The sequence below is a fragment of the Brachyistius frenatus genome, unplaced genomic scaffold (assembly GCF_029030835.1).
Source record: "Brachyistius frenatus isolate BFR_SWC_R1_liver_20210118 unplaced genomic scaffold, ASM2903083v1 Contig_117, whole genome shotgun sequence".
Lineage (NCBI taxonomy): Eukaryota > Metazoa > Chordata > Actinopteri > Embiotocidae > Brachyistius > Brachyistius frenatus.
The window spans coordinates 789,506-814,369 of record NW_027210716.1 but is presented as its reverse complement, the minus strand read 5'-3'; the positions used below and the strand labels follow the sequence as shown (position 1 = coordinate 814,369).

Below are 24,864 nucleotides of genomic sequence, written 5' to 3'. Positions count from 1 at the left end.
GTAGCGTGACTTGAGAAGGGATGTATGGGGTTTGAGGAGGCTACAACTGCAATACTCTATTAACTGTCTTATACATAGTGAGTAATTGCTGTTGTTATTTGCAGCTTCCTTTTCAAGGCTAAGAAGGCTGCTTTAATATCGCCACCCCCCGTTGTTCCCACCATGCCCCGCTTAGTGGAAGATGTAGTACCAGATGACAGGGATGACGTCGACATCATCCTCAACACCACCACAGTATGACTATAAATGATTAATTAATTATATGGCTATTTTTCATCTTCGTAACCCTAAAAAAATCATGCCTGATTTGCTCAGTTTCATTTAAACTGTTAAGATCCAAAAATTAACTGTCAATGTAAATAATTTTGCCGTTAAAATTGCGTTTGTAATATTGAACTTGTTTATTTTAACATTTTGGGTTGAATTGTTTTAATCTGAGACTGAACTAATGTTTGTTTCCCACCCACCTCCTTCCTCTACCAGTATTATTACTCTGTGCGAGTGTTTGCGGGACAGGAGCCGGGTGGCGTGTGGGTGGGCTGGATTACACCCGACTATCACCAGTATGACCCTCATTTTGACATCAGCAAAGTGAGAAATGTAACAGTCACCGTAGGAGATGATAAAGGGAACATTCATGACAGGTATGTTGTAGTGAGAATACAAAAGTAAAGTGTGCCTTCATTCAACAATGAATAACGCAAGAAAAATTTATTTCTTGGTTCTTCTGTCTTGTTCAGTATAAAACGCAGTAACTGCTACATGGTGTCGGGAGGAGAGTTTGGCAGCTCCCAGCAAACCCGAGTCAGTCAGGAGGATTTTGTCATTGGCTGTCTTATTGATTTGGACACTGGACTAATGACTTTCACTGCCAATGGAAAAGAGATAAACACATTTTACCAGGTTAGATGAGTTTTAATCTGGCATTTAGACTATTCCTTATGAAGTCCTGGTTATTTGCTGCAACCACGTTATATTATCTTCTTTCAGGTGGAGCCAAATACAAAACTGTTCCCAGCTGTCTTTGTTCTGCCTTCCAATCAAAATATGATTCAGTTTGAACTTGGCAAGCTCAAGGTGGGCCAGCAAGAATCACTCGTTTCAGTCTGCACCAACCCTCAAAATCCAGCTCTCAAACCGCCTTGTATCATGCATTATTTGTCCTCGTTTTCTTGTCCTCCCAGAACATCATGCCGATCTCAACTGCCATGTTCCGGAGTGAGCGCAAAAATCCTGTCCCACAGTGTCCTCCTAGACTGGATGTCCAGATGTTAACCCCAGTCATCTGGAGCCGAATGCCCAATCACTTCCTGGCTCCGGAGACAGGCCGTGTTAGTGAGAGACTGGGCTGGATGGTGCAGTGTCAGGAGCCACTCACCATGATGGCCCTTCACATCCCAGAGGAGAACAGGTCAGAGCTGATGCACTCTGCATTGATCTCTTGCCGATTTCTTGCTCTTTTAGACTAAACTAACCCCTTTGCTTCACCCAGGTGTATCGACATCCTGGAACTGTCTGAACGAATGGACTTACTGAAGTTCCACTACCATACCCTGAAGCTGTATGGCTCTGTGTGCGCTCTGGGAAACAACCGTGTGGCACACGCTCTGTGCAGCCATGTGGATGAATCCCAGCTCTTCTACGCCATCGAGAACACCTACCTACCTGGACCAATGAGGAGCGGCTTCTATGACCTGCTCATCAGCATGCACCTGGAGTCTGCTAAAAGGAATCGTCTGGGAACCAACAAGGAATTTATAGTTCCAATGACAGACCAAACACGCAGTATCACTCTGTATACTGACAAATCTCATGCTTTACCTGGGGTCGGCCTCACGACATGTCTGCGTCCCAAACTCCATTTCTCCTCCATTGGATTTGTGGGAACAGATCCAGACATTTACACACTGAGTCCAGTCGTTCCCTTACAGGTGAGATCGGACACTTTTATCCCTTTAGGGGAACTCTTGAGTTTATCAGTAATCATATATTTGCTTGTATTTCCAGGTGCTGAAGACAAAGGCTCTGAATATGCTGACTGAGGCGGTTCAAGATGGCGGGCAAGCCATGAGAGATCCTGTGGGTGGCAGTGTTGAGTTTCATTTTGTTCCAATCCTTAAGCTCATCAGTACCCTTCTCATAATGGGTGTGTTCGATGATGAAGATGTCACGCACATTCTGAAGATGATTGAGCCCACAGTCTTTAGTGGCAAGAAAGCAGAGGAGCCTGCTGAGGAGAATGCCAAGACGAAGGAGGAGAAAGACCAAAAAGCATCTGCAAAAGTAGCAGCCGGCCAAAAAGAGGCGCAGAAAGCTGTAGGGGAAGAAGAGGAATTTGAAGATGATGGGTTGGGTTACGAGGAGGAGGAAGAGGAAATGGAGGAAGAGGAAGAGTTAGAGGAGACCGAATCAGTCATGCCACATGAGGAAACAGTAGTGGAGACAGACCACGTAAATGGCGAGAAAGGAGCTGAGGAAACAGAAAAAGAGGTAAAACCTGCAGACTCAGCTGGGGAGGCTAAAGAAGAACATCTAGAGCAAGGACTTTTCCAGATGAAGCTACCAGAGTCTGTGAAATTGCAGGTATGACTTTTTAGAAAAACGCCAATAATACGCTCAGGATCTAATTTGTATTATTATTGAGTCACTTTGCTTTCGTCCTTTAGATGTGTACCCTACTGCAGTATTTCTGCGACTGTGAGCTGCGTCACAGAGTGGAGGCCATCACTGCCTTTTCAGACCAGTTTGTCAATCAGATACAGACCAACCAGAGGCAGCGCTACAATGAACTTATGCTGGCCTTCACCATGAGTGCTGCTGAGACTGCCCGGAAGACCCGTGAATTTCGCTCCCCACCACAGGAGCAGGTACACTTCGACAAACGCATGCAGAGAGAATAGAGTACATCTGTTGATTGTTAATCAAACCCTCCATTCTGAAATACACAAACATGGTGTCAAAAAGCTGCAAAAATCTGCTCGGAATTTCATACTACTTTCTCTGTTATATTTCTTTCAGATCAAAAACTAATTTCAGTGCACTCGGTTTAAAACAGGGTGAGCCGCTAATGGAAAAAAGAGCATTCCTGAGAAACATTTATTATCATGCCATTGTCCACTATCATCAACCAATCGTTGTTAGGGACAGTATATACTCCTTAAAGAACAAATATCAGTCTGTCTCATTATCTATCTGTTTGCAATGAGTTTGCAAAAACTAAGAGTAATAATTTTTAGCATTTGAAAATAAAATTGAAATAAGCATATTTGCCCCGTACCTCCTCTCACTGTTGTGTAGGTCAACATGCTCATGAACTTCAAGAATATTACTGAGGATGATGAGTCCCCCATCCCTGATGACGTCCGCGAAGCTCTGCTGGCTTTTCATAATGCTATCATGGCACACTGTGGTGAGTTTTAATCTACAGTCTACTGACATCAGCATTTAAATTTAACGCTGCACATGGCAAGTCTAAATATAAACCCAAATACCTTATTTAAACTTCACTCTCAGGTGTTCATATTGAAGAAGAAGAGCAAGAGGAAGAAGTGGATAATTCTCTCCGTGGACGTCTTCGTCGTGTGCTGGAAAAGGTGAAAAAGTTCCGGGAGAAGAAGGTGGAGGTGGAGGTTGAACCACAGGAAGATAAGAAACCAAGTGAGCCTTTTGTCTTTTGCAAGTGACAAACAATTTGAATATTTATTGTAAAGTTAAACTATACGGTATACAAATGTTACTTGTTGGTCATATGGGAAAAAAAACAATTATTGCAAAAACATATATAGTCTGTCCTTTGACATTACAGTGATCTGTGTTAAATTCAAGGAAAAATAAACCCTGAACAACTTTCTTTCCAGTAATTTTAGAGTAGATTATTGAGTTTTACCACTTTAACTAAAATCTAACGAATCACTTTAATACCGTTTTCTTTGTATTCTCTCTTAACCCTTTGTGCTCTGTTTACCAGGCACATTGCAGGAGCTAATTTCCCACACGATGATTCATTGGGCCCAGGAGTCATTCATACAGAACCCTGAGTTAGTGCGTATGATGTTCAGCCTCCTTCACAGGCAGTATGATGGGCTGGGTGAGCTCATGCGTGCCCTTCCTAAGGCCTACACCATCAACGCAGTGTCCATTCAGGACACCATGGACCTCCTGGAGTGCCTGGGGCAGATCCGCTCACTGCTTATCGTCCAGATGGGCCCAGAAGAGGAGAGGCTCATGATTCAAAGCATCGGGTTAATATAAGATTTGAGATTCTGAATACATTTCCTTGAAGTGAATACTTATTGCATGGGGCAGAGCCTCAACTTCTTTTTTGTCTTCCCCAGGAACATCATGAGTAACAAAGTTTTCTATCAGCACCCCAACTTGATGCGAGCGCTGGGCATGCATGAAACTGTCATGGAGGTCATGGTTAATGTCCTGGGCGGTGGAGACTCAAAGGTATATTTTTTTTAAGCGCTTCAACTGCAATCTAAATATTCTCACTTCACAGATAGTCCTTGTTTTATATCCCCACCAAGGAAGAGACATATGTAGACAAATCTAAACTTTTAATTTGTAACATACTGTCTTCCAACAGGAGATCAGGTTCCCCCGAGTGGTGACAAACTGTTGCCGTTTTCTCTGCTATTTCTGTCGCATCAGTCGTCAAAATCAGCGCTCCATGTTCGACCACCTCAGCTACCTTCTTCAGAACAGTGGCATTGGCCTCGGTGATTGTCTTTTGTTAAATTCCAGCATTATTCCTGTTGATTATATTGTTGATATGTGAGCTGTAATAAAGCGGGACATTGTGTGTGATTCTTTAGGAATGCGTGGTTCCACCCCCTTGGATGTGGCTGCAGCCTCTTGTATCGACAATAACGAGCTGGCATTGGCTCTCCAAGAACAGGATCTAGAAATGGTGAAATATAATGAATATGCACAAAACAAAAATCGTAGACATTTATTCATCCTTTGAGTACACTGATCTCTTTTCAGGTGGTGAAGTATTCAGCTGGATGTGGACTTCAGAGCTGTCCGATGCTACTGGCTAAAGGCTACCCTGACATCGGCTGGAATCCTTGTGGTGGAGAGAAATACCTCGACTTTCTTCGTTTTGCTGTATTTGTCAATGGTCTGATTTTTTAATTTGCTACACACTGCAATATATCACTCTAAGGCCCACACTGCTTCGGTTTTCTCTCCTATTAATACACTTTTTTCTGTCTCTCCTTTAGGTGAAAGCGTAGAAGAGAATGCCAATGTGGTGGTGCGACTCCTCATTCGTAGACCTGAGTGCTTTGGTCCAGCCCTGAGAGGGGAGGGTGGTAATGGTCTGCTGGCTGCAATAGAGGAGGCCATCAAAATATCAGAGGACCCTGCAAGGGATGGGCCTAGTGTTAAGAAAGACAGGCGTTTTCCCATGTAAGAGCTGTTGGCTTTGGTTCAAAGGTCATGTGCATTGTCTGCTCCAGTGTTGCTGTATCAGAAATATTTAGAGCCCCCTCTATTTTTCTGGTAGGTTTGGAGGAGAGGAACAGCAGGAAGAGAACAGGGTGCACCTGGGAAACGCCATCATGTCCTTCTACTCTGCTCTTATTGACTTGCTGGGACGCTGTGCTCCAGAGATGCACGTAAGCTGTTTAGTAGCTACCATGCTGGACTTATCGAACAGGTTTGGTTTTTATAGTAAAACAGAGCTTTTGTCTCTTCAGTTGATCCAAGCTGGTAAGGGTGAGGCTCTGAGAATCAGGGCCATTCTGAGATCTCTGGTTCCTATTGAAGATTTAGTGGGAGTCATCAGTCTTCCTGTTCAGATCCCTTCTTTTGGAAAAGGTAAACACAAATTAAATTAAACTTTAATCAGGGTTTACTCATTGAATCGACAGAGTCCGGGTGTTGTTTTCCTGGTTCACATATTTTTGCCACACATTGTCTGCACAACTTTATGCTGATAGATCGCTTCTGACATTGTGTTCGTTATGTTGCGCTCAGACAACAGCATCATAGAACCAAAGATGTCAGCTAGTTTTGTGCCAGACCACAAGGCTCCCATGGTGCTGTTCCTGGACAGAGTTTATGGTATTGACAACCAGGATTTCCTGCTCCATGTGCTGGAGGTGGGCTTTTTGCCTGACATGAGGGCTGCTGCCTCCCTGGACACGGTGAGCCTTAATCAGTGTACACAGTTTGTATATGGTCCTCGGGGAGAAGTGCAAAGCATATTTTCCGACTTAATTAAATGCTAGAATTTCTTGCCAAAAGGTTGCTTTTAGCACCACGGAGATGGCTCTCGCTTTGAACCGCTACCTGTGTTCCGCTGTGTTGCCGCTCATCACCAAGTGTGCCCCGCTCTTCGCTGGCAGTGACCACCGAGCCATAATGATTGACTCCATGTTGCACACAATCTACCGGCTGTCTCGTGGACGAGCCTTCACAAAGGCCCAAAGAGACATTATTGAAGAATGCCTCATGGCTTTGTGCAAGTGAGTTTACCATCACAGTACGCCTTTCGTGTCCTTCAACATTGCCAGGTTCATAGTTGAAGCTAACTATGTTTATTTTTCCTTCAGGCATCTCCGTCCTTCCATGCTTCAGCACCTGCTTAGACGGCTGGTGTTTGATGTGCCCATTCTCAATGAGTACGCCAAAATGCCTCTGAAGGTATAAGGTTTTCATAACAAAGCAAAATCTCCCTCTGCCATCGATTTTCTTCTGGTATTCAACTTTTCCTTTTACTTATTATCTTGCAACCTGCAGCTTTTGACCAATCACTATGAGCGTTGTTGGAAATATTATTGCCTCCCTAATGGTTGGGCCAACTTTGGAGTTGCATCAGAGGAGGAGCTGCATCTCACCCGCAAATTGTTCTGGGGGATCTTTGAATCCCTCGCACACAAGGTGGCAAACCCTTATAGGATATATTATTTTTCATTTATTACTCTAGATTGTGTTTGGGCATTTTGTAATGCTTTGTCTTTGTGATTACAGAAATTTGATGCTGAAATTTTCAAAATTTCAATGCCATGCATCTGTTCCATTGCTGGAGCCATTCCTCCCGACTATGTAGATGCAAGCTACTCCTCCAAAACAGAGAAAAAGGCATCAGTAGACGCAGAGGGAAACTTTGATCCTAAACCAGTGGAGACCACAAAGTGAGAGGATTTCTTTTATACTGCCTTTCAAGAAATGTTTCTCTATGTTCAACAATTAAAGCTAAATGTACACTGAATATTTCTCTAACAATAGCACCATCATCCCCGAGAGACTGGATCCCTTCATCAACAAATATGCTGAATACACCCATGACAAATGGGCCTTTGAAAAGGTCAGTCAGAATCCTCACTCAGAATAGACCTACGGATCGTTTGTATTATTCCAAAGAGATGCAGACTCACTGCAATCAAAAGGACACACAAATATTTGTAAGCATGAATGACAGCTGTAATACATATTGTACATTGCATTTGCCTGTTTGTTTCAGATTCAGAACAACTGGTCATACGGTGAGGTGCTGGATGAAAACGCAAAAACCCATCCCATGCTCAGACCATACAAAACCTTCTCCGAGAAGGTAGGCTCACAGACACGCTGTGCATTGAGTCATGCTGTATTTTTACATCATCTGTCTCTCCTTCTGATCACACTGACTTTTCTTCTAGGACAAAGAGATCTACCGTTGGCCAATCAAAGAGTCAGTCAAAGCAATGCTGGCATGGGAGTGGACCATGGACAAAGCTAGAGAGGAAGAAGAGTCAGAAAAGAAGAAGGCAGTGTCACGAAAAATCTCACAGACTGCTCAGGTATACAGCAGCTGGATGACAGTACTAATACTTAATATCACAGCAGTGCTACTTATTTTACACTACAATAATAATCTTTCTGTTTCAGGCAACCTATGACCCAAGTCATGGCTACAGTCCACAGCCCATTGACATCTCACATATGGGTCTTTCAAGAGATCTGCAGGTATGGCAGTAAGTGTTTGGTCATCTAGGCTGTAATCTTAGCATCATATAGATATTCATAGCTCTTATCGGTTTATAGTCAATGGCAGAGCAACTGGCAGAGAATTACCACAACACCTGGGGACGGAAGAAAAAGTTAGAGCTGCAATCCAAAGGTGAGATGTTTGTCTTTAGTGGAGGGAATATAGAGATTTGGCTTTTCTCAGCAGTTTCTTCAACAGTTGTGGTTGTGCTTCTGTTTGTGTAGGAGGTGGAACGCATCCCCTGCTGGTTCCCTATGATACTCTGACAGCAAAAGAAAAGGCACGAGACAGAGAGAAGGCTTACGAGCTGCTCAAGTTCCTGCAGCTTAATGGATATGCTGTCACAAGGTAGTAATGTAACTTACCGTTTATAGAACATTTAGCAGGTTATTATATTTGTTTCATGCATTTAATTTATTGTCACTTACTCTGTTTATTGTAGTAATTGTGTGGCCCCAGCTGATATGGTCAGATCGCCTGCCTATTGAAGTGACACAAAGATGATTAGAACAGGTTATCTATACTGGTCAAGCTGAAAGCAGTCAAAAGAAGACGATGGAACACATTGGTTGATTGGCGGTTTGCAGTCTGTACTTGAAAAATAAATTACACAGTTTATAAAGGGCTTTATATACAAAAATACAAAGATAAACAGAAACATAAAAAGGTTTTGTAGTTATGGGTAATACTTAATTTATCTGTTTATGATCATAGATTCTGTGATTCTGAGGGAAACAGTATGAAACTGGCATCATAGTTTCTGCCTGAAATTATGTTTCATGGTGGGCCACATATACTCATGAGGGAAATCTTCCATTAGAATTAAGTACAAAATGTAAAAATGTATACTGTGTTTGTCTTTAGGGGGCTGAAAGACATGGAGTCGGACATATCATCCATTGAGAAGAGGTTTGCCTATGGTTTCCTGCAGAAGCTGTTGAAATGGATGGAAATTGCCCAGGAGTTCATCGCTCATCTCGGTACCGTGGGGCAACGATAAAAAAAACAGATACTGTAACATCTGACAGAATTATGTTTGTGTAACATAAAGTATATCTTTGTTGCCAGTGTGACTGAGATGCTATCATATTCTGTGTGTTACAGAGGCTGTGGTAAGCAGCGGACGAGTGGAAAAGTCTCCTCATGAGCAGGAAATCAAATTCTTTGCCAAGGTGAGACTATTATATAAAGCTACACTATAACAGTTTTGAAAACCCAGATAGTCCTCAATGCTGTACTAAGAGTACAAACCCTCTGAATCTGTCTCTCTCTTAGATCTTGATGCCTCTAATCAATCAGTACTTCAAAAATCACTGCCTCTACTTCTTATCAACACCTGCGAAAGTTCTGGGCAGTGGCGGGCATTCTTCCAATAAAGAGAAGGAGATGATTGCAAGGTGATCTCTCTCTTTGTTTTGATGTTTTGTTGTGTATTCTTTTAATTTATCATGTTCCCCCCTTTTATCAATGTTTCTTTTTTTCTTGCATCTTCATTTCCTTCCTTTTTCTTTGCTTCTCATATTAGTATCTTCTGTAAAATGTCTGCCTTGGTGAGGCACAGAGTTTCTCTCTTTGGTAAGATGTCACTTTGGCAGTCTTCTTCCTGTCTCTTTAAATGTTTCTGTTCCTGTATTGTGTTGTGCTGTAATTTGTTTAAGTCAAGCAATTGTAGTTTTTTTTTTTTTCATATATATCTAGATTATATGCTTATTATGTGTTTGTATGTGCAGGAACGGATGCTCCAGCAATTGTTAACTGTCTTCACATTCTGGCACGATCACTGGATGCAAGGTTTAGAATTTTTACGATTTTCTCACAAGATGCTTAACACTTTGAGGATGTTTTTCTTTTTAATTATAACCTTTCTTATTTGCCTTTTTAGGACAGTCATGAAGTCAGGACCTGAGATTGTGAAAGCAGGGCTACGGTCCTTCTTTGAGAGCGCTGCGGATGACATCGAGAAGATGGTTGAGAATCTCAAACTGGGCAAAGTATCCAAAGGCAATCAGGTACATAATATTTGAAATGGCCTTTTGCATAATTACTATCACACACTGTTGCAAATGAGTAAATTTCAGACATTTAATATCCAATTCAAGTCCATAATCATGAGCTGCTTCTCTCCCTTCAAGCAAGTCAAAGGCGTGTCCCAGAACATTAACTACACAACCATCGCCCTGCTCCCAGTGCTCACCTCACTGTTTGATCACATCGCTCAGCACCAGTTTGGAGATGATGTCATGTGTAAGTGCTGACTCATATTTTATATGAATGGTGTTTATTTCTTAATTAAACTGACATGGCTGTATCTGTCTCTGTTGCTTGCACACAGTGGATGATCTGCAAATGTCATGTTATCGCATTATGTGTAGCATCTACTCTCTGGGGACTGTCAAGAATCCACATGTTGAGAGGTAACGCCATATTTGCAGACATCAAAAGCTATAAAGTAATTTAGAACTTGACACTTCAGAGCATTTTGTTGCACTTGTCCTTTACATTAACAGGCAGAGGCCAGCTCTTGGAGAGTGTTTGGCTCACCTTGCAGCAGCTATGCCAGTGGCCTACTTAGAGCCCCAGCTGAATGAATTCAATGCTTTCTCTGTCTACACCACAAAGACCCCCAGGGAGAGAGCCAGTGAGTGCAAGAACCTTTCCTCAAATCTGTTTTCTTCTCTGGCAAAGTCTTGTTTCTGAATATTCTTTCACTACTTCTCTTGTGAAAGTCTTGGGCCTTCCCAACGAGGTCCAGGAATTGTGTCCAGACATTCCAGAGCTGGATGCTCTTCTAAAGGAAATTGGAGGCTTGGCAGAGTCGGGGGCTCGCTACACTGAGATGCCTCATGTGATTGAAATCACTTTGCCCATGCTGTGTAACTACCTGCCCCGCTGGTGGGAGAGAGGACTTGAAAACTTCCCTGAAATGGAGGCCCAACTCTGCACTGATGTCACATCAGAACACCTCAATCAGCTGCTTGGCAGCATCATGAAAATTGTAGTCAACAACTTGGGTATTGATGAGGCCTCCTGGATGAAGAGGTTGGCTGGTGAGCGCTGTCATAAAGCCGTATTAATGTGTCACCTTGTACACCCGAGTTAGTTTTTCTGCAGGTGAGATGACACCTCATGCGTTGTCTTCTAGTGTTTTCACAGCCCATTGTCAGCAGGGCAAAGCCAGAAATGCTCAAGTCCCACTTCATCCCAACAATGGAGAAGCTGAAGAAACGCACCTCAAAGGTGGTGGCTGAGGAAGACCATTTGCGGATGGAGGGGAAGTCAGAGGGGGATGAGGAAGATGGCACAATACGTGATGAGTTTGCCGTTCTTTGTAGAGACTTGTATGCCCTCTACCCTCTGCTTATTCGCTACGTGGACAACAACAGGTACAATAAATCTACAAATGCCTTCATGTTGAACGTTTTGAAATGTGAATGCAGCCGTGTGCTGACTCATTTTTACATATATTGTTTGCTGAACTATTTTGTTCTGCTGCAGGGCGAGGTGGCTGACATGTCCTGACCCAGATGCTGAAGAGCTCTTCCGAATGGTCGGAGAGGTCTTTATCTTCTGGTCGAAATCTCACGTGAGTATATTCATGAGTCATTCGTATGCACCCATACGTAGCAGGTCACACTCTTTACTTTTATGTTTCCTGTTTGTCTCTCTTTTGTAGAATTTTAAGCGAGAGGAGCAGAACTTTGTGGTGATTAATGAGATCAATAACATGTCATTCCTCACTGCTGACAGCAAGAGCAAAATGAGCAAGGTGAGTCAGTAAGAGGCAGAGAAGGTGCTGCAGTCATGCTGTAGCATCAAATCAGGCACCTATAGAACTCTGTGGCAGGCTTTTTGTTTAACAACTATGTTTTTCTTTCTTTCTGCCCATGTTTTTTGGTAGGATTTTCTGATTTTATTAGCAACCATTTCCAGCCACTATACGTGTCAATGAACTCTAGATATCCTCAGAATAATGGTATTAGGAAATAATAAAAAATATGTGATCATATTTTAGTAAAGCAATCTAAGACAGAAAGATACTTATGCACCATTTTTACCAGGATGGGTGCCAAGGCGTCTAGTTGGGTCTGATTTTGTCAATGTTCTTCTTTTTAATATTCTTGTTTATTAGGCTTGCTCAGACATAGTGAAGCCTGCTGTAACTTTTTGAGGTTTGATATTAATTCGCATTTTTGAGAAGGATAGCAGTTGTGTTAACAATATTCTCTCTTTGGTTGTCCATTGTCCTCTTCTTTTGGGTTGCGGCTGGGTTTCCAGGGCGGGGACACAGAGGTTAGACTTTGTTTCTGCACGACCGCTGTGCTGACCGCATGGCACCTCACTTTGGGGGAGCTTTTCATCAACCTCTCCAGCACACTGGCACATCTGATCCACATATGCACAAACAAATACACACTCATAACGCACAGAATGACACACAAAACACCCGCACATTTCACTGAGAGACATGACATGAGGCATTTAATTCATGGCCAGTGACAAATGCTTCAATGCACGTGCAGCTGTGTATGCTGACTCATTCATACTTTGTAGTCTATTATAAGTGAAATAAAAGTCAGCTGAGAATTCATCATCGCTATAAATATGTTGTTATTTATATTAATAGAGTACAAACATCAAAGCTAGAAGTTTCTTTAAAAGAGCAACAGATGGATGTTGGATCCAATTACATTACTGTTAGTATTGCACTTGCACACTGATCCACAGTCTTACACTGACTCACTCATGCAAAATTATACATTAGGAAAAACTGTAATTAATATGCACTAGGGAAAGATAATCACATTATTCTCACAAAGGATCACTGGACAAATGGGCAGGCCCTGTCTGCGGGTCGTCCCCAGTCCTGCCAGTGTGTGAGGGGGGGAGTCTGGAGGCGCTTGATGAAAGTACTCAGCTGTAGAGTTGGGCTCATGGCACTGGGCTTTACACGAAGCCCGAGGTGGCAGTGAGAGCACAGTGCCATCATCCTGTCACTGAGTTTGCTCTTTTTTTGATCCTAGTTGAGTTGGAGTCTTCTAGTATGCCTTTTTGTTTCTTTTCTTGGAACTACGGTTGACCTGTAGGTTTTTTTTGCAATGTAGCTTTTTGCCACTAGGGGATGATGTTAGTCTTCTCTGTGCTCTTTCTTCTCTCCTCCCTTAAAAAGCCATGAAACATCATGGTCTAGTGTCCTTCACACTCCCTAGTATTCACACTAACACATGGCTTGATGCTTAATGTCACTGAAGCAGATTTCCTGATACAGTTGTTAGGTTCTCGCTTTAGAAGTGCTCAAAATTACCACGAGCCTAACCAATAAATTAATTCACACTTATTGTCTAAATATTCCCCAAAATGCTTTGCACCTTGTCTCCTCTAAACTACTCTTCCATAACATACACACATCTGGGACAATTCCAGAGACATAGAACTTCATTGTATATATCTGTCATGAAACCACTTATAATGAAAAGATTGATGCTATAAATACTTTAACCAGCCTCTTCAGTTTGTTGTTCCATTTTAGCCTTAATGTGTGTGTCTAAATTGTTCTCATTCAGACAATTAATTGACCTACTCATAAACTGCAAGACTTGAGCTATTGTAAACAGCACCATAATAACTGACTTTCTAAAAGCCAATGAGCCATATTAAGTGCTTCTAGTACATCTTTACTGCAATATGTGTAATATCTGAGTGGTAATGAGAAGTATCAATATCCCTCCTCAATACAGTTGTCAAGCCCCCAAGTTAGATTTACTTCTTTGTAGCCCTTACTATCTGATCCTATTATCTCCACTTCTCTGGCTCTAATAGAAATACCCTTTGACCTATTCATAGAGCATGCATTTCATAGACTAAACATTCACATTAAAAAAATGCATTCATATTCTGTATGCTCTTATATCCACTTGCACATTTTGGAGGACTCCAGAAAGAGCAGCTAACAGAAGGACTGAACTCTGACAGAAACAGAACGGGAGTTCAGGAGGCGAGTGCAGGGACATATCCCATAGACAGTTTGTTTTACTGTAGGCGTGTGATTATAACGGCCGGCTACTAATAGGTCTAACTCTAATTTCAAGGGTTTTGTTCTTTAACTTCATCTAATATTTTAATCTTTCACCAAGGGCTGCGATTGTTATGAAATTTAATTCATAATTACAGGAAAAATTAGTTTGTTTTAGGTAGTTGTCCTGTTCATGGAATGCGGAATGGGTTCTCACTTGAATGACATATTTTCTGTTGCATGTTGTAAATGCAGTTGCACTGATTTATTTTCTTATAAGACCCATTCCTTTCAGCCTCCCTTTCCCAAAGGCAGCTGTAGCCGCACTTTGCCCTCACATTTTCACTGTACCCTCTACTTACCAGTCTGAGCTCAGAGAAACAACAACTCTATGATTGGGGAATACCTTCAAATTGACATCAATATGTAGGCTCTCATCTTTTTATTACACATTGTTGACAGTAACATGCTTAATCGGGATCCACAGTGACGTTGGCTGGGTATTTGTACATGGATTTATCTACTGTTATTGCAAAATAAACAGCTTGCAGCACAGTACTGTGCTCAACTGTCACTAAGGTAGGATGGTGTTCAGTAGTTAGTAATAAGGCAATCACATTAAGAATTTTAATGATCGCTGACTGTGTTGACAAACTCAATTGATGTTCATATCCTGATTTATTTATGTTTGGTAGTCTATTTGTAAAAACGATTTGTTTTGCTTAAGTCCTTCCTAGCACAATGAGAGAAAATGATTATTACTAAGAAGGGCGTCTGTCCATGGTTATGTACCTCATGGGATACTGTGAATGCTTTTTGGTTTATTGTCCCGTTTCACAGGGTGGAGGCTCAGATGCTGAACGCACCAAGAAGAAGAAACGGGGGGATCGTTACTCAGTCCAGACATCACTTATTGTGGCTGCCTTGAAAAAGATGCTCCCCATAGGCCTCAACATGTGCTCTCCTGCTGATCAGGAGCTTATCAACTTGGCCAAGATTCGATACTCTTTGGTAGTTTTTTTAGGACTTTAAATTTGATTATGATATAAGTCAGGAGTACAACTTCTAACATGTTGAATACTGTATTATGGAGGAGGACAATGGTTACTAAAACATTTTACTTTACAGAGAGACACTGATGAAGAAGTAAGGGAGTTCCTGCAGAACAACCTACATCTTCAGGGCAAGGTATAATCTCTGGACTGTTGGCACAATTGTGTTACTTACAGGAATCACATTTGCAATTATAAATAGTCAGTAACAACACATTTCAAAAAGTTCTCTATATCCCTGTGCTGTCGAAAGGTGGATAACCCATCCATGCGCTGGCAGATGGCTCTGTACAAGGAGATGGCAGGGAAGGCTGAAGATGCTGATGCGCCAGTGAAAGTTGTCAAGAGAGTGCAGGAGGTTTCTGCTGTCCTCTACCACCTTGAAGTGGTGAGCAGTGGTGGGAAACTTTCCCAAAACTAATTGTAGTCAGTGCATCGTGTCATCAGCAGAGAGTATGAGAAATAAAGTCACTACTGTAGGAGCGAGGGCTACCTGCACACATATTACTTGAATTGTAACCCTAACCCTAACTGTCTAATAGACGGAGCATCCATTTAAATCCAAGAAGATGGTGTGGCACAAACTGCTGTCTAAGCAGAGACGCAGGGCTGTGGTCGCTTGCTTCAGGATGACACCACTGTACAACATTCCAAGGTGAGAAAGCTACAACTTTTTTCAGAACTGACCCTTACAGTACAGGGTGTTCACAAATCAGCTACTAAATGCTAACACAACTTGTTTCCTGTTTTGTTTTGTTTTGTTTTGTTCTTTGCTTTTCAGACACAGAGCTTCAAACATGTTCCTCGAGGGATACAAACGCAACTGGCTACACACTGAGGGTTACTCATTTGAAGACAGGATGATCGATGACTTATCAGTGAGTGTCGTCTGACATCTCTTTCATCTGTTTTCTTTGCTATTACTCACTTTTCCTCTCGCTGTACATGACAGAAAGCAATGGAGCAAGAGGAAGGAGATGAAGAGGAGGAGAAGGAAACGAAGCCAGATCCCCTCCACCAGCTCATTCTACATTTCAGTCGGACCGCTCTGACAGAAAAGAGGTTAGACAGGTCCTCCCTGAAACCACAACTCTGTTGTACCTGTGGCAAAAAAAGCAACATGCTAGTACTAGTTCACCAATTGTTGTCTCTTCTCAACATTTCAGTAAACTCGATACAGATCATCTTTATATGGCATATGCAGATATTATGGCAAAGGTGAGTCATCGTGGAGGGTTTCGGTTTAAGGTTTGAGATACACATCAATAACTCAGAAACACTCATATATATATTTTCTTTTGCTCTCCTTAAATTTAGAGCTGCCATATTGGTGAGGAAGAAGAAGGGGGAGAGGAAATGGTGGAAAATGCTGAGGATGAGATGTCCTTTGAGGTGCGACAGTCAGAACTGGTAATGGGCGGCCGGGGGCTAGGGACCAGGAACACATTGGAGCGGTAGCTCTCAACGCATTGAGTGGCCTCATCATCGGAACATTACTTCACAACCACATCTCTTTCTCTCTCTTTGTTTTTGTCTCGTTACTTCTTCCTGTCCCGTCTATTCTCTGTCTCTTCTGTTTGTATGCTGTGCTTCATTCATCGATTGAGTTAGAAACTCAAGGGTCCAATCCAGATATTCATTTCTATGTGCTCTCTCTATGTGATTGCGACAAAAAGGTACTGAAATTCAGGTTTAAACAACACTGCAATTATTTCAATGTAGCATTTACTGTTTCAAGAGACCTGTTTGTCTTGTTTACACTTTTTTGTGTCTGGAATCTGGATTGGGTCTAACTCGATTAAATTCATGTAAAATTAACATCATCAATAATAATAATAATCCTCATGCCACGAATGATAATCTACACAGCTTTTTACAATCAGTCATATGCTCAGCTTGATGAAACTATAAATGATCTTGTGAAAATCAAGGAATCTGTAATAAAAATGTATCTCAAAGGTTTTCCTGTGACACCATTCCTCTAATTTTACTTCGAACAGCTGATAGAATCAGAGCAGGGCTTTTTATACTTTTTGGTTTACTTTGATGGGCAACACCAGCTGCCTTTATGCAGAACCTTTACAACATTCCTTACGTCCACTTTATGAGTGTCCAACCCTGCACTCGTTGATACACATAGAGCTGACTTTACTGTTAGAAGGATCTGAACCATTAAATAACTTCCAGTGAGTTTCGTTTGTTTGACCATTAGCAATTTCTGTGCTTTGTCAACATGTATCATTGCTTCGAACTACTAAAAAATATTTAAAAATTCAAAAATGCCTTCAAAACATGTGTCAGGGCTCATATCAAACTGGGGAGTAAGACATGCTATAAAATTTTACAAAAGCCCTGGATTTGTTATTAAAGGCCATTCAGGTTCCAATCTGTTGTGATTTAACACACTCACTGTCGAGTGATGTCATTCTTCCCAGTTTATATAGCTGTCTTTTTTGTCTTCCTTTCTGTCTCTGTCCCCATCACTCCATGTAATCCCTCTCACCCTCATAGCACCAGTCCTTATTAACTGAATGCTACTGATCAATGTTCCCCTCACCCCACTCACATAGCGTACTGACAGACTACAGAGACAGCCAGTGTAGAACAACTGTTAAAAGCTACATATTCATACACATAGCCACAGTTTTAAAAGTCAGTTCACACACATCACATAGTGCATAATTCATAGTCAGGTTTCATTAGAAAGTCAGTGACCGCAGTGAAAGTTTGAGGTCCAACAGCACGACACATAGAGGGTAGAGCGCGGCCAGGCATATATGGGTGGGCGGGAGGATGGTTGGGTGGGGGAAGGGTTGGGAGGGATGGTGTGAGGGAGGGAGGGAAGGGGGTGGTGGTGGTGTTTTTTAGGGTAATTATATGGGATGCTACAAGTTGATTTGTGGCATGGCTGAACAGAGGAATGTCCTCTAAATTCAGAGATATTCATTTGATCGCTATTCCTTTTTATAAATGGCATTTCGTTCCCAGTTGGCTCAGTACTGTAAATAAAGAACTGTCGAGGCCATTTAGAGCCGAAGCAAAGCAAATGTTGTTTCATTTGGCATGAATATTTCAAACCATGTCTTAAATCAAAGACAGACCTCTATGAAATGTCAAAGCAATATCTCCGATACAGAGGGAATGCAGCTTTTGTCCAAAATATCTTCTTTGCACGGCTGCTGCAACAAAGACACTTTGGTGAGCTGTCTGGCTAAAAATGTTACGCCGATGGGGCTGTTTCCTGTAGTCTAACGCTTGCTCCAGCCGGCAAACGTGAGGAAGTAGTGTAACAACCCCATGACTAATAAAGTGAGGTGACAGAATGTGTGCGAGAGTCAGACTTTGAATAGACAGAGACAACCAAATGTTTGTAAAAAGACAATATTACTGTAGATAAAAGAGAAAAGGAAATGAGCAATGCAATTCAGACTATTTTGATATTAAACAGGCAAATGCACAAACTACCATTAGTTTTATTGATCGGTAAATATCAGAACTTAGCATTTTTTGTATACCCTATCTTTAATCGCTTTATGTTTATATACATAATACTACAGTTATGGACAATTTGAGCAAAAACTGTGAAATTGATTCGTGATGAGTTAAAAAATTAGGGACTTGTGTGAAAGCTGAGCGAATGTGAATTGAAATATGGAATATAAATTGATAGAATGGACTTTTTGAATGGACAATTTTTTTATATTTAAGACTCAATGTTTTCATGAAATACCTGAATTGATAGGGTCCACTCTATCTATTTAAATTCTCTGTGTGAAATATAACGTTACCAAATACTCATAATGTCTGGGTCTACCACAGGAGAAAGAAATGGAGAAACAAAGGCTCCTGTACCAGCAGTCTAGACTGCATAATCGCGGTGCTGCTGAAATGGTCCTGCAAATGATCAGCGCCTGCAAAGGTAGGTTTGATTCTGCTCTTTGGTCAACATGTTTTTGCCTGTAAACCTTCCTGCTCAGTGATTCAGTTAACTCTTTCTGGCTTTCTGTTTCCTTTAGGTGAGACCGGCCCAATGGTGTCCACAACCCTCAAGCTGGGTATTTCTATCCTGAATGGCGGGAACAGTGAGGTTCAGCGGGTTAGTGTTCTGGAAACAAACCTTTTGCGTCATGTAATTTTGAATTTGAAGTTATTTTTAAAGGAGCACTTTTTATGGATTTCCACCTCTTTTTGGTCAGAAAATGTTGGAGTACTTGAAGGACAAGAAGGATGTTGGCTTCTTTCTGAGCATCCAGGCACTGATGCAGACCTGCAGGTCAGTGTTCAATCACTGAACATAATTTATTTTTTAATCGTTAAGTAACTTCAGTGTGTATATTTGAAGAGTAGGGACTGAACAGGTAAAAACAGATTTATGCTCTGTGCAGTGTCCTGGATCTAAATGCCTTTGAGAGGCAGAACAAGGCCGAGGGGCTGGGCATGGTTTCCGAGGAAGGCACCAGTAAGTTCATATTCTTTTCTTTTGCATTACATTTTCACACCTAAGATACAGAGGGCAGAATATCCCCCTGCTTCCATTGTTTATAATAATCAAGCAATTGATTATCTGCATCATTTGAAGGTTAAATACACTTCCCTCAACCATCTCATAACACAACAATTTATATGGTCATCAGTGATGGGATACAAGTGAAGACACATTTTATCTGAATGAGAAATCCCATGCATACATTATAGATTGTTTGCTGTTCATGGAATGCCACAAAAACAAAGTTGACTAATTTGCAGAAACGAGTCAACTAAAGAATAAGTGAGTACCAAAAAGATGACACCATTATTCATTGTACCACCTGAATTAGTAAACACATGTAAGACATTTTGAGCATTTATTTCTTCCCCTTCCTCTTAATGTTTTCCATCTCTGACATTATTGTACAAATTTTAATTGAATTGAATGATTAGTTTCCTAACATGAAGTATTATTAACACTTTGATAACTATTAAATAGTTTTATTTAAGGATTTGTGATTTAACTTAAATTAGTTCAAGTTTTTCCCTCTGTATGTCTCGTAGTCTGACATGCCTATTGGACTTCACCTACTTTGTCATCTAATTCTGGAGGTTAATTTGAAGTTCTACCTGAATGAATTTGCCATGGAATGTTGTTAATCTCCACCTCCTCATCTCTTAGTCCTCTACTGTTGTCAACACACTGATCCTCTCTCCCTTCCCCACGATCACTGCCACCTCTCCCCTGTCCCTCCTTTCATGGTCCTCAGAGTTGAACCTAGATCGGGGTAAATCATGTTTCTGTCCATCGGCCTCTCTCTGCTCTCTTTCTCCTTTCCTTCTCTTCCTTGTCCCTCTCGCTCCATCACTTCTTTTTCTAACACAGAAATTCTACCAAGAGAGGATTGGATCCCTCTGTCCATCTGTCATGTTCATAGCTCATGTCCTCCTCACATGTCTTGTTCATTTCAGAAAGCAATGAATGGAATCTGGTCTTTCCTCTTAAACCTAAGAATGAAACTTTCAGAGACCATATTTGTTTTGAATAGTGACAGAGCTCCTCATTTCTAACCCTATAATAACTTGTTGCACATTTTTCACACATATAATTTATGGAGAGGATCTTTTTATCTTGAAATGTGGCCAAAAACAAAGTACATCACATTCTCAAAGACTTGACACATACAAATCAAACAGAATGTTACTTTAGCACAAAAATATACAAATTCAACAGAATATTCCCATTAAATTGAGTATACAAACTCTTGAACTCGGGATGAAACAGCTACAGACCTCATCCATGTACAAGTCATTCGCTCAACTCTCCTCAGCATGTAATTGTCAGAAGACTGAAGTAAGTGTGGTCCCTTTCTCTGATGCACTCTATCATGCACTGGATTCCTTTCAGCCTTTTGATGGACAATGCCCCAACCTCTCTGACATTTAACTCTCATTCATTCAAGCAAAGCTGTTACGCACTGCATGATTCTGTGTTTGTATGTGAATTCATAGCAGCCAGTGATGAACTGGGATGTGAAGCAATTATTTTGTTTATCTAATAATATACAGTATCAATCCTATTTTAAAATTCTGCAGTTGTTTTATAGATTTTCTCCTATTTTCTTCTGATTATTTTGATATTGTTTTTGAATAATGTATAAAATGTACAGACTGATATATGTTCCAGGAGTAAAGCTCCAGTTCACCCCTGAATACTGCAAAGTAGTAACTTTATTGCTGTAATTGTATGTATGTTCAGTTTATTAATATTGTGTTTGTCTGTCACTGTGTCCGTTTTTCACCGCAACTTGTTTTCACGATAAGTGTATGCATGTGATGCTCCTGTATGTTCTTTGACATGTGCTTATATGCCAGATCACTGTCAGGCCACAATCCTTTATATTTCTTCTATTAATATTATTTGTACAATTCAGTGTGACTCATCCTTTAATTTACTGTAACTACCAACACTCTGATACTAAAATCCATTTAAAGATGACGGTAAACTGAGAAATGAATTTGACTGATTGTCATCACACTGCTTATATTCAGGCGGACAGTTTTAGTGTTTACCAGTATGTAATCTGATCTATCTTGAATTTATCACTTTGATTCATTTTATTTATTTACTTTTTTCTTAGATGAGAAAGTGATGTCGGACGATGAGTTCACCTGTGACCTCTTCCGTTTCCTGCAGCTGCTTTGTGAAGGTCACAATAATGGTGGGAATAACTTCAAAATTCTAATAACATTGAAATCAAACTGGTGGTAACTTTATGAAATTCAAATATCGTAAACTACTGGTTTTTAAAAAAAAATTATCTCTATTTTGCTGCAGATTTTCAGAACTACTTGCGGACGCAGACAGGAAGCACAACGACCATCAACATCATCATCTGTACTGTAGATTACCTCCTCCGACTCCAGGTGCAGTTTGACAGTAATTCAGCCTACAGATTAAGCACTTAATAAAGCCTGAAAATAAAGGTTTGGTTGGAGATTATAATGCTAAAGAAATACATGTGTGGGATATATACCTTGTAGTTTAGATAATCCAACATGTTCTCATACCAAAACAATGAAACTTGTTTATTTCCAAGAACTCTCAAATTGATACGAGCTTTTTCAGCATCCTCCATTGGACCAATAAGTCCTCATCCCTAAACAATAAAATAACTAATTTGAGTATTGATATATGACCGTTCAACAAGCGTACTAGTTAGTTAGATACATTACATAAGTTAACTTTTGTACACAAGTTAAAACAAGTAAACGTTGACTTTTGGTTTCACACAGGACTCGTGGGTGAAAGTCCTCCCTACGTGGATTTTGTCACTCTTTACACTCCATTGTCTTGACTTCTTCCTTTACTCATGTCATAATTACTATGGCCACTAGAGGTTGCCTATGTAAACATTTGTCATTCTCACCCCCTTAAACAATAGACCAGTGTTGTCATTTTTTGGTGAGGTTTGGCTGGATAAAAAGACAATTCAGGCATTTTGGTATTTATACATAGAATTCAAAAATTTACTAAGAAGATTATTGTTACGCTGCTAATAATGTCATTTAACCTGAAAGTATTTTCACAGTATGGGAATACTCTCCTCTCCTCTCATTTCTTCAATTAAGGAGTCTATCAGTGATTTCTACTGGTATTACTCCGGCAAGGACGTCATCGATGAACCAGGCAAAAAGAATTTCTCCAAAGCCATGACAGTGGCAAAACAGATTTTCAACAGCCTAACTGAATACATTCAGGTAAAATTCAAACAAATCAGGCATTTATGCTATCTGCTTGTTTGTTTATTTTGTGTGTAACACACAGTCTCTGCCTTCAGGGTCCATGCACTGGCAACCAGCAGTCCCTGGCCCACAGCAGGCTGTGGGATGCTATTGTCGGGTTTCTTCATGTCTTTGCCCACATGATGATGAAGCTGGCGCAGGTATGCACAGATGATTCAATTTATGAATCAAATGCAAATAAAAAACATTTATTTGCTGTAAACATGTTAACCCAAAGTCAGTGTTGCCTCAGTTCGGAAACATTACAGATTGAACTCCTCAGACCTCAAATCTACACTTTAATTGTTAATATTGCCTAAATAGATCTGACCTCATGACACATTTTATTTCAGAGACCATGATATAAGTCATGATGCTCTTTTGGGCCAAATGATTCCCTAATTGTACATTGGTTCTCATGTTATGTTTTGTTTGGTCGTGATTATGACTGTAATTTTGAAAAATGAGACTGAACATGGGACTAAGTGTAGATTATGTTAGCGTGAGTTTACATAAGCACCCCATCATTACTAAGCTCTCAGGAATGCCCGTTTGCAAATGTTCGGTGACGTTATCCTTTGGTTACATACCATACTGTACAGCGGCTCCTTATATGTGCATGAAAACACTATGTTGTCATATGCTTCATAGTAAACGTGCTTGCAAACATGTGGCTAGAAACTGCCAACAATATGCCTGAATATTACGTTCAGAGAGCAAAGTCACTTTGGATTTCTTAATTCTATAAGTATTTCCATCATTTATTTGTAACCCCCAGCACGAGCTGGTTTCAAAGTCATTCTTCACATTGGACATTTTGACATGTCACAGTAGGAATAGGTGTAAAAGATTAAATTAATGACGGCTGAATACCATTTAGCTGCCTCAGTTTCAGGGTCCTGGTATTGTGCTCACTGTCACTGTCATGGCTCACTTGGACACTCGAACAGAAAATATTCATTGTTACTGTTATGAGTAATACCAGTGCTTTATCCTACTATGACAAGTCAAATTGTCTCCTGTAAAAATGAGCTTAAGTACACATTTAATGTAATACATATTACTATTTAAGCAAAAGTTATTGTGTAATAACATTGGTTTCACACTATGTGGTGCAACTTGTGCTACTCGTGCTACAAATGAAAGGTCAAAATACTTGGAGGGAAATCACGTGACTTTTCCACTCAATACAGTGCAATCATCCTCTGTGGATGACTGAGGCTAATAACATGCCTTTATTATTAGCACAGTGTTTGCATGCATAACCCATTTAATCATATGTTCATGTTAAGAGACGAGCCATACTTCATCCATAAATTCCCAGCTCTACAATACACCTAACCTCAAATTTACATGTACGTTGTCCTTCTTAAACCTGATATTACCACAAGCTTCAGCTGCTCTGTTACAATTGTCATCATGTGCATCATTTAACTATGGTGCAGCAGCTAACGGGATACTTTTTATGCCTAATTCCAAAAAGGAAAGTCCAATTGTTGCGTAGTATGTATAAGATGTGATGTATTATTTAGAGTTTATAGGAAATCAAAACATCGTTTTACTGTCAAATGCAATAAAATGTCATACACAAGATTATTTGAAAATGTAATCATGTTTTAATTGTTTAACCACTGAATAATTTATTCATTATCTAAACTGTCTTCCACATGGTCAATGCAGGGTAAAGTATGTATCCATTTCATTTATTTATTGTTGTGATATTGTGTTTATTCGTTTTCAATTTAATTCAATGTTGGTTCCTCTTATGAGGCTGTTTTATACCCACCTGCTTTGAAAGACAAAATAAGAATACCTGATTTGAAATGTTTTAATAAGGGATTTTTATTGTATGGAATTATAAAGCTTCCTCAATGAGTGCCAGTAATCTCTAATACTGAGCTCAATTCTCTCCAAACAAAACTGGGTGCGAGATAAAAGTTTTAAAAGGTAAATATACTTTAGCACCTTGCCGAGTCATTGTGATTTCACTACAACTACATCCCCTTTCATGTCAAACACCACAAAGCTATTTCAAGATATTTGATCAACTTGTACAAAAATATGTGATA

At 40.5% G+C, this 24,864-nt stretch overlaps 1 protein-coding gene across 4 annotated transcripts in view; it reads left to right on the top strand.

Moving 5' to 3' along the window:
- LOC138629565 (ryanodine receptor 1-like) overlaps window positions 1–24,864 on the top strand; it is a 46,385-nt gene that overhangs the window by 13,459 nt on the left and 8,062 nt on the right. Inside the window, exons 31-90 of one of the 4 annotated variants that reach the window (XM_069713352.1) lie at window positions 105–234; window positions 484–644; window positions 741–903; window positions 991–1,077; window positions 1,185–1,411; window positions 1,493–1,931; window positions 2,008–2,583; window positions 2,667–2,867; window positions 3,298–3,409; window positions 3,514–3,657; window positions 3,968–4,241; window positions 4,335–4,449; window positions 4,589–4,721; window positions 4,818–4,912; window positions 4,990–5,125; window positions 5,229–5,415; window positions 5,513–5,624; window positions 5,706–5,826; window positions 5,986–6,155; window positions 6,256–6,476; window positions 6,564–6,654; window positions 6,751–6,891; window positions 6,982–7,145; window positions 7,240–7,318; window positions 7,475–7,564; window positions 7,653–7,793; window positions 7,882–7,959; window positions 8,038–8,113; window positions 8,206–8,329; window positions 8,846–8,961; window positions 9,086–9,153; window positions 9,257–9,378; window positions 9,507–9,556; window positions 9,712–9,772; window positions 9,864–9,990; window positions 10,114–10,225; window positions 10,314–10,395; window positions 10,489–10,619; window positions 10,708–11,028; window positions 11,124–11,364; window positions 11,477–11,564; window positions 11,655–11,747; window positions 12,257–12,271; window positions 14,832–15,002; window positions 15,120–15,179; window positions 15,297–15,431; window positions 15,586–15,698; window positions 15,825–15,921; window positions 15,996–16,105; window positions 16,210–16,261; window positions 16,361–16,435; window positions 18,863–18,962; window positions 19,060–19,139; window positions 19,240–19,316; window positions 19,429–19,502; window positions 20,281–20,298; window positions 21,652–21,732; window positions 21,849–21,937; window positions 22,643–22,771; window positions 22,852–22,956. In XM_069713352.1, the coding sequence (XP_069569453.1) occupies window positions 105–234; window positions 484–644; window positions 741–903; window positions 991–1,077; window positions 1,185–1,411; window positions 1,493–1,931; window positions 2,008–2,583; window positions 2,667–2,867; window positions 3,298–3,409; window positions 3,514–3,657; window positions 3,968–4,241; window positions 4,335–4,449; window positions 4,589–4,721; window positions 4,818–4,912; window positions 4,990–5,125; window positions 5,229–5,415; window positions 5,513–5,624; window positions 5,706–5,826; window positions 5,986–6,155; window positions 6,256–6,476; window positions 6,564–6,654; window positions 6,751–6,891; window positions 6,982–7,145; window positions 7,240–7,318; window positions 7,475–7,564; window positions 7,653–7,793; window positions 7,882–7,959; window positions 8,038–8,113; window positions 8,206–8,329; window positions 8,846–8,961; window positions 9,086–9,153; window positions 9,257–9,378; window positions 9,507–9,556; window positions 9,712–9,772; window positions 9,864–9,990; window positions 10,114–10,225; window positions 10,314–10,395; window positions 10,489–10,619; window positions 10,708–11,028; window positions 11,124–11,364; window positions 11,477–11,564; window positions 11,655–11,747; window positions 12,257–12,271; window positions 14,832–15,002; window positions 15,120–15,179; window positions 15,297–15,431; window positions 15,586–15,698; window positions 15,825–15,921; window positions 15,996–16,105; window positions 16,210–16,261; window positions 16,361–16,435; window positions 18,863–18,962; window positions 19,060–19,139; window positions 19,240–19,316; window positions 19,429–19,502; window positions 20,281–20,298; window positions 21,652–21,732; window positions 21,849–21,937; window positions 22,643–22,771; window positions 22,852–22,956 (7,981 nt within the window). The remainder of the gene's footprint in view (window positions 1–104; window positions 235–483; window positions 645–740; window positions 904–990; window positions 1,078–1,184; window positions 1,412–1,492; window positions 1,932–2,007; window positions 2,584–2,666; window positions 2,868–3,297; window positions 3,410–3,513; window positions 3,658–3,967; window positions 4,242–4,334; window positions 4,450–4,588; window positions 4,722–4,817; window positions 4,913–4,989; window positions 5,126–5,228; window positions 5,416–5,512; window positions 5,625–5,705; window positions 5,827–5,985; window positions 6,156–6,255; window positions 6,477–6,563; window positions 6,655–6,750; window positions 6,892–6,981; window positions 7,146–7,239; window positions 7,319–7,474; window positions 7,565–7,652; window positions 7,794–7,881; window positions 7,960–8,037; window positions 8,114–8,205; window positions 8,330–8,845; window positions 8,962–9,085; window positions 9,154–9,256; window positions 9,379–9,506; window positions 9,557–9,711; window positions 9,773–9,863; window positions 9,991–10,113; window positions 10,226–10,313; window positions 10,396–10,488; window positions 10,620–10,707; window positions 11,029–11,123; window positions 11,365–11,476; window positions 11,565–11,654; window positions 11,748–12,256; window positions 12,272–14,831; window positions 15,003–15,119; window positions 15,180–15,296; window positions 15,432–15,585; window positions 15,699–15,824; window positions 15,922–15,995; window positions 16,106–16,209; window positions 16,262–16,360; window positions 16,436–18,862; window positions 18,963–19,059; window positions 19,140–19,239; window positions 19,317–19,428; window positions 19,503–20,280; window positions 20,299–21,651; window positions 21,733–21,848; window positions 21,938–22,642; window positions 22,772–22,851; window positions 22,957–24,864) is intronic. The other 3 variants (XM_069713353.1, XM_069713354.1, XM_069713355.1) reach the window with 3 other exon arrangements.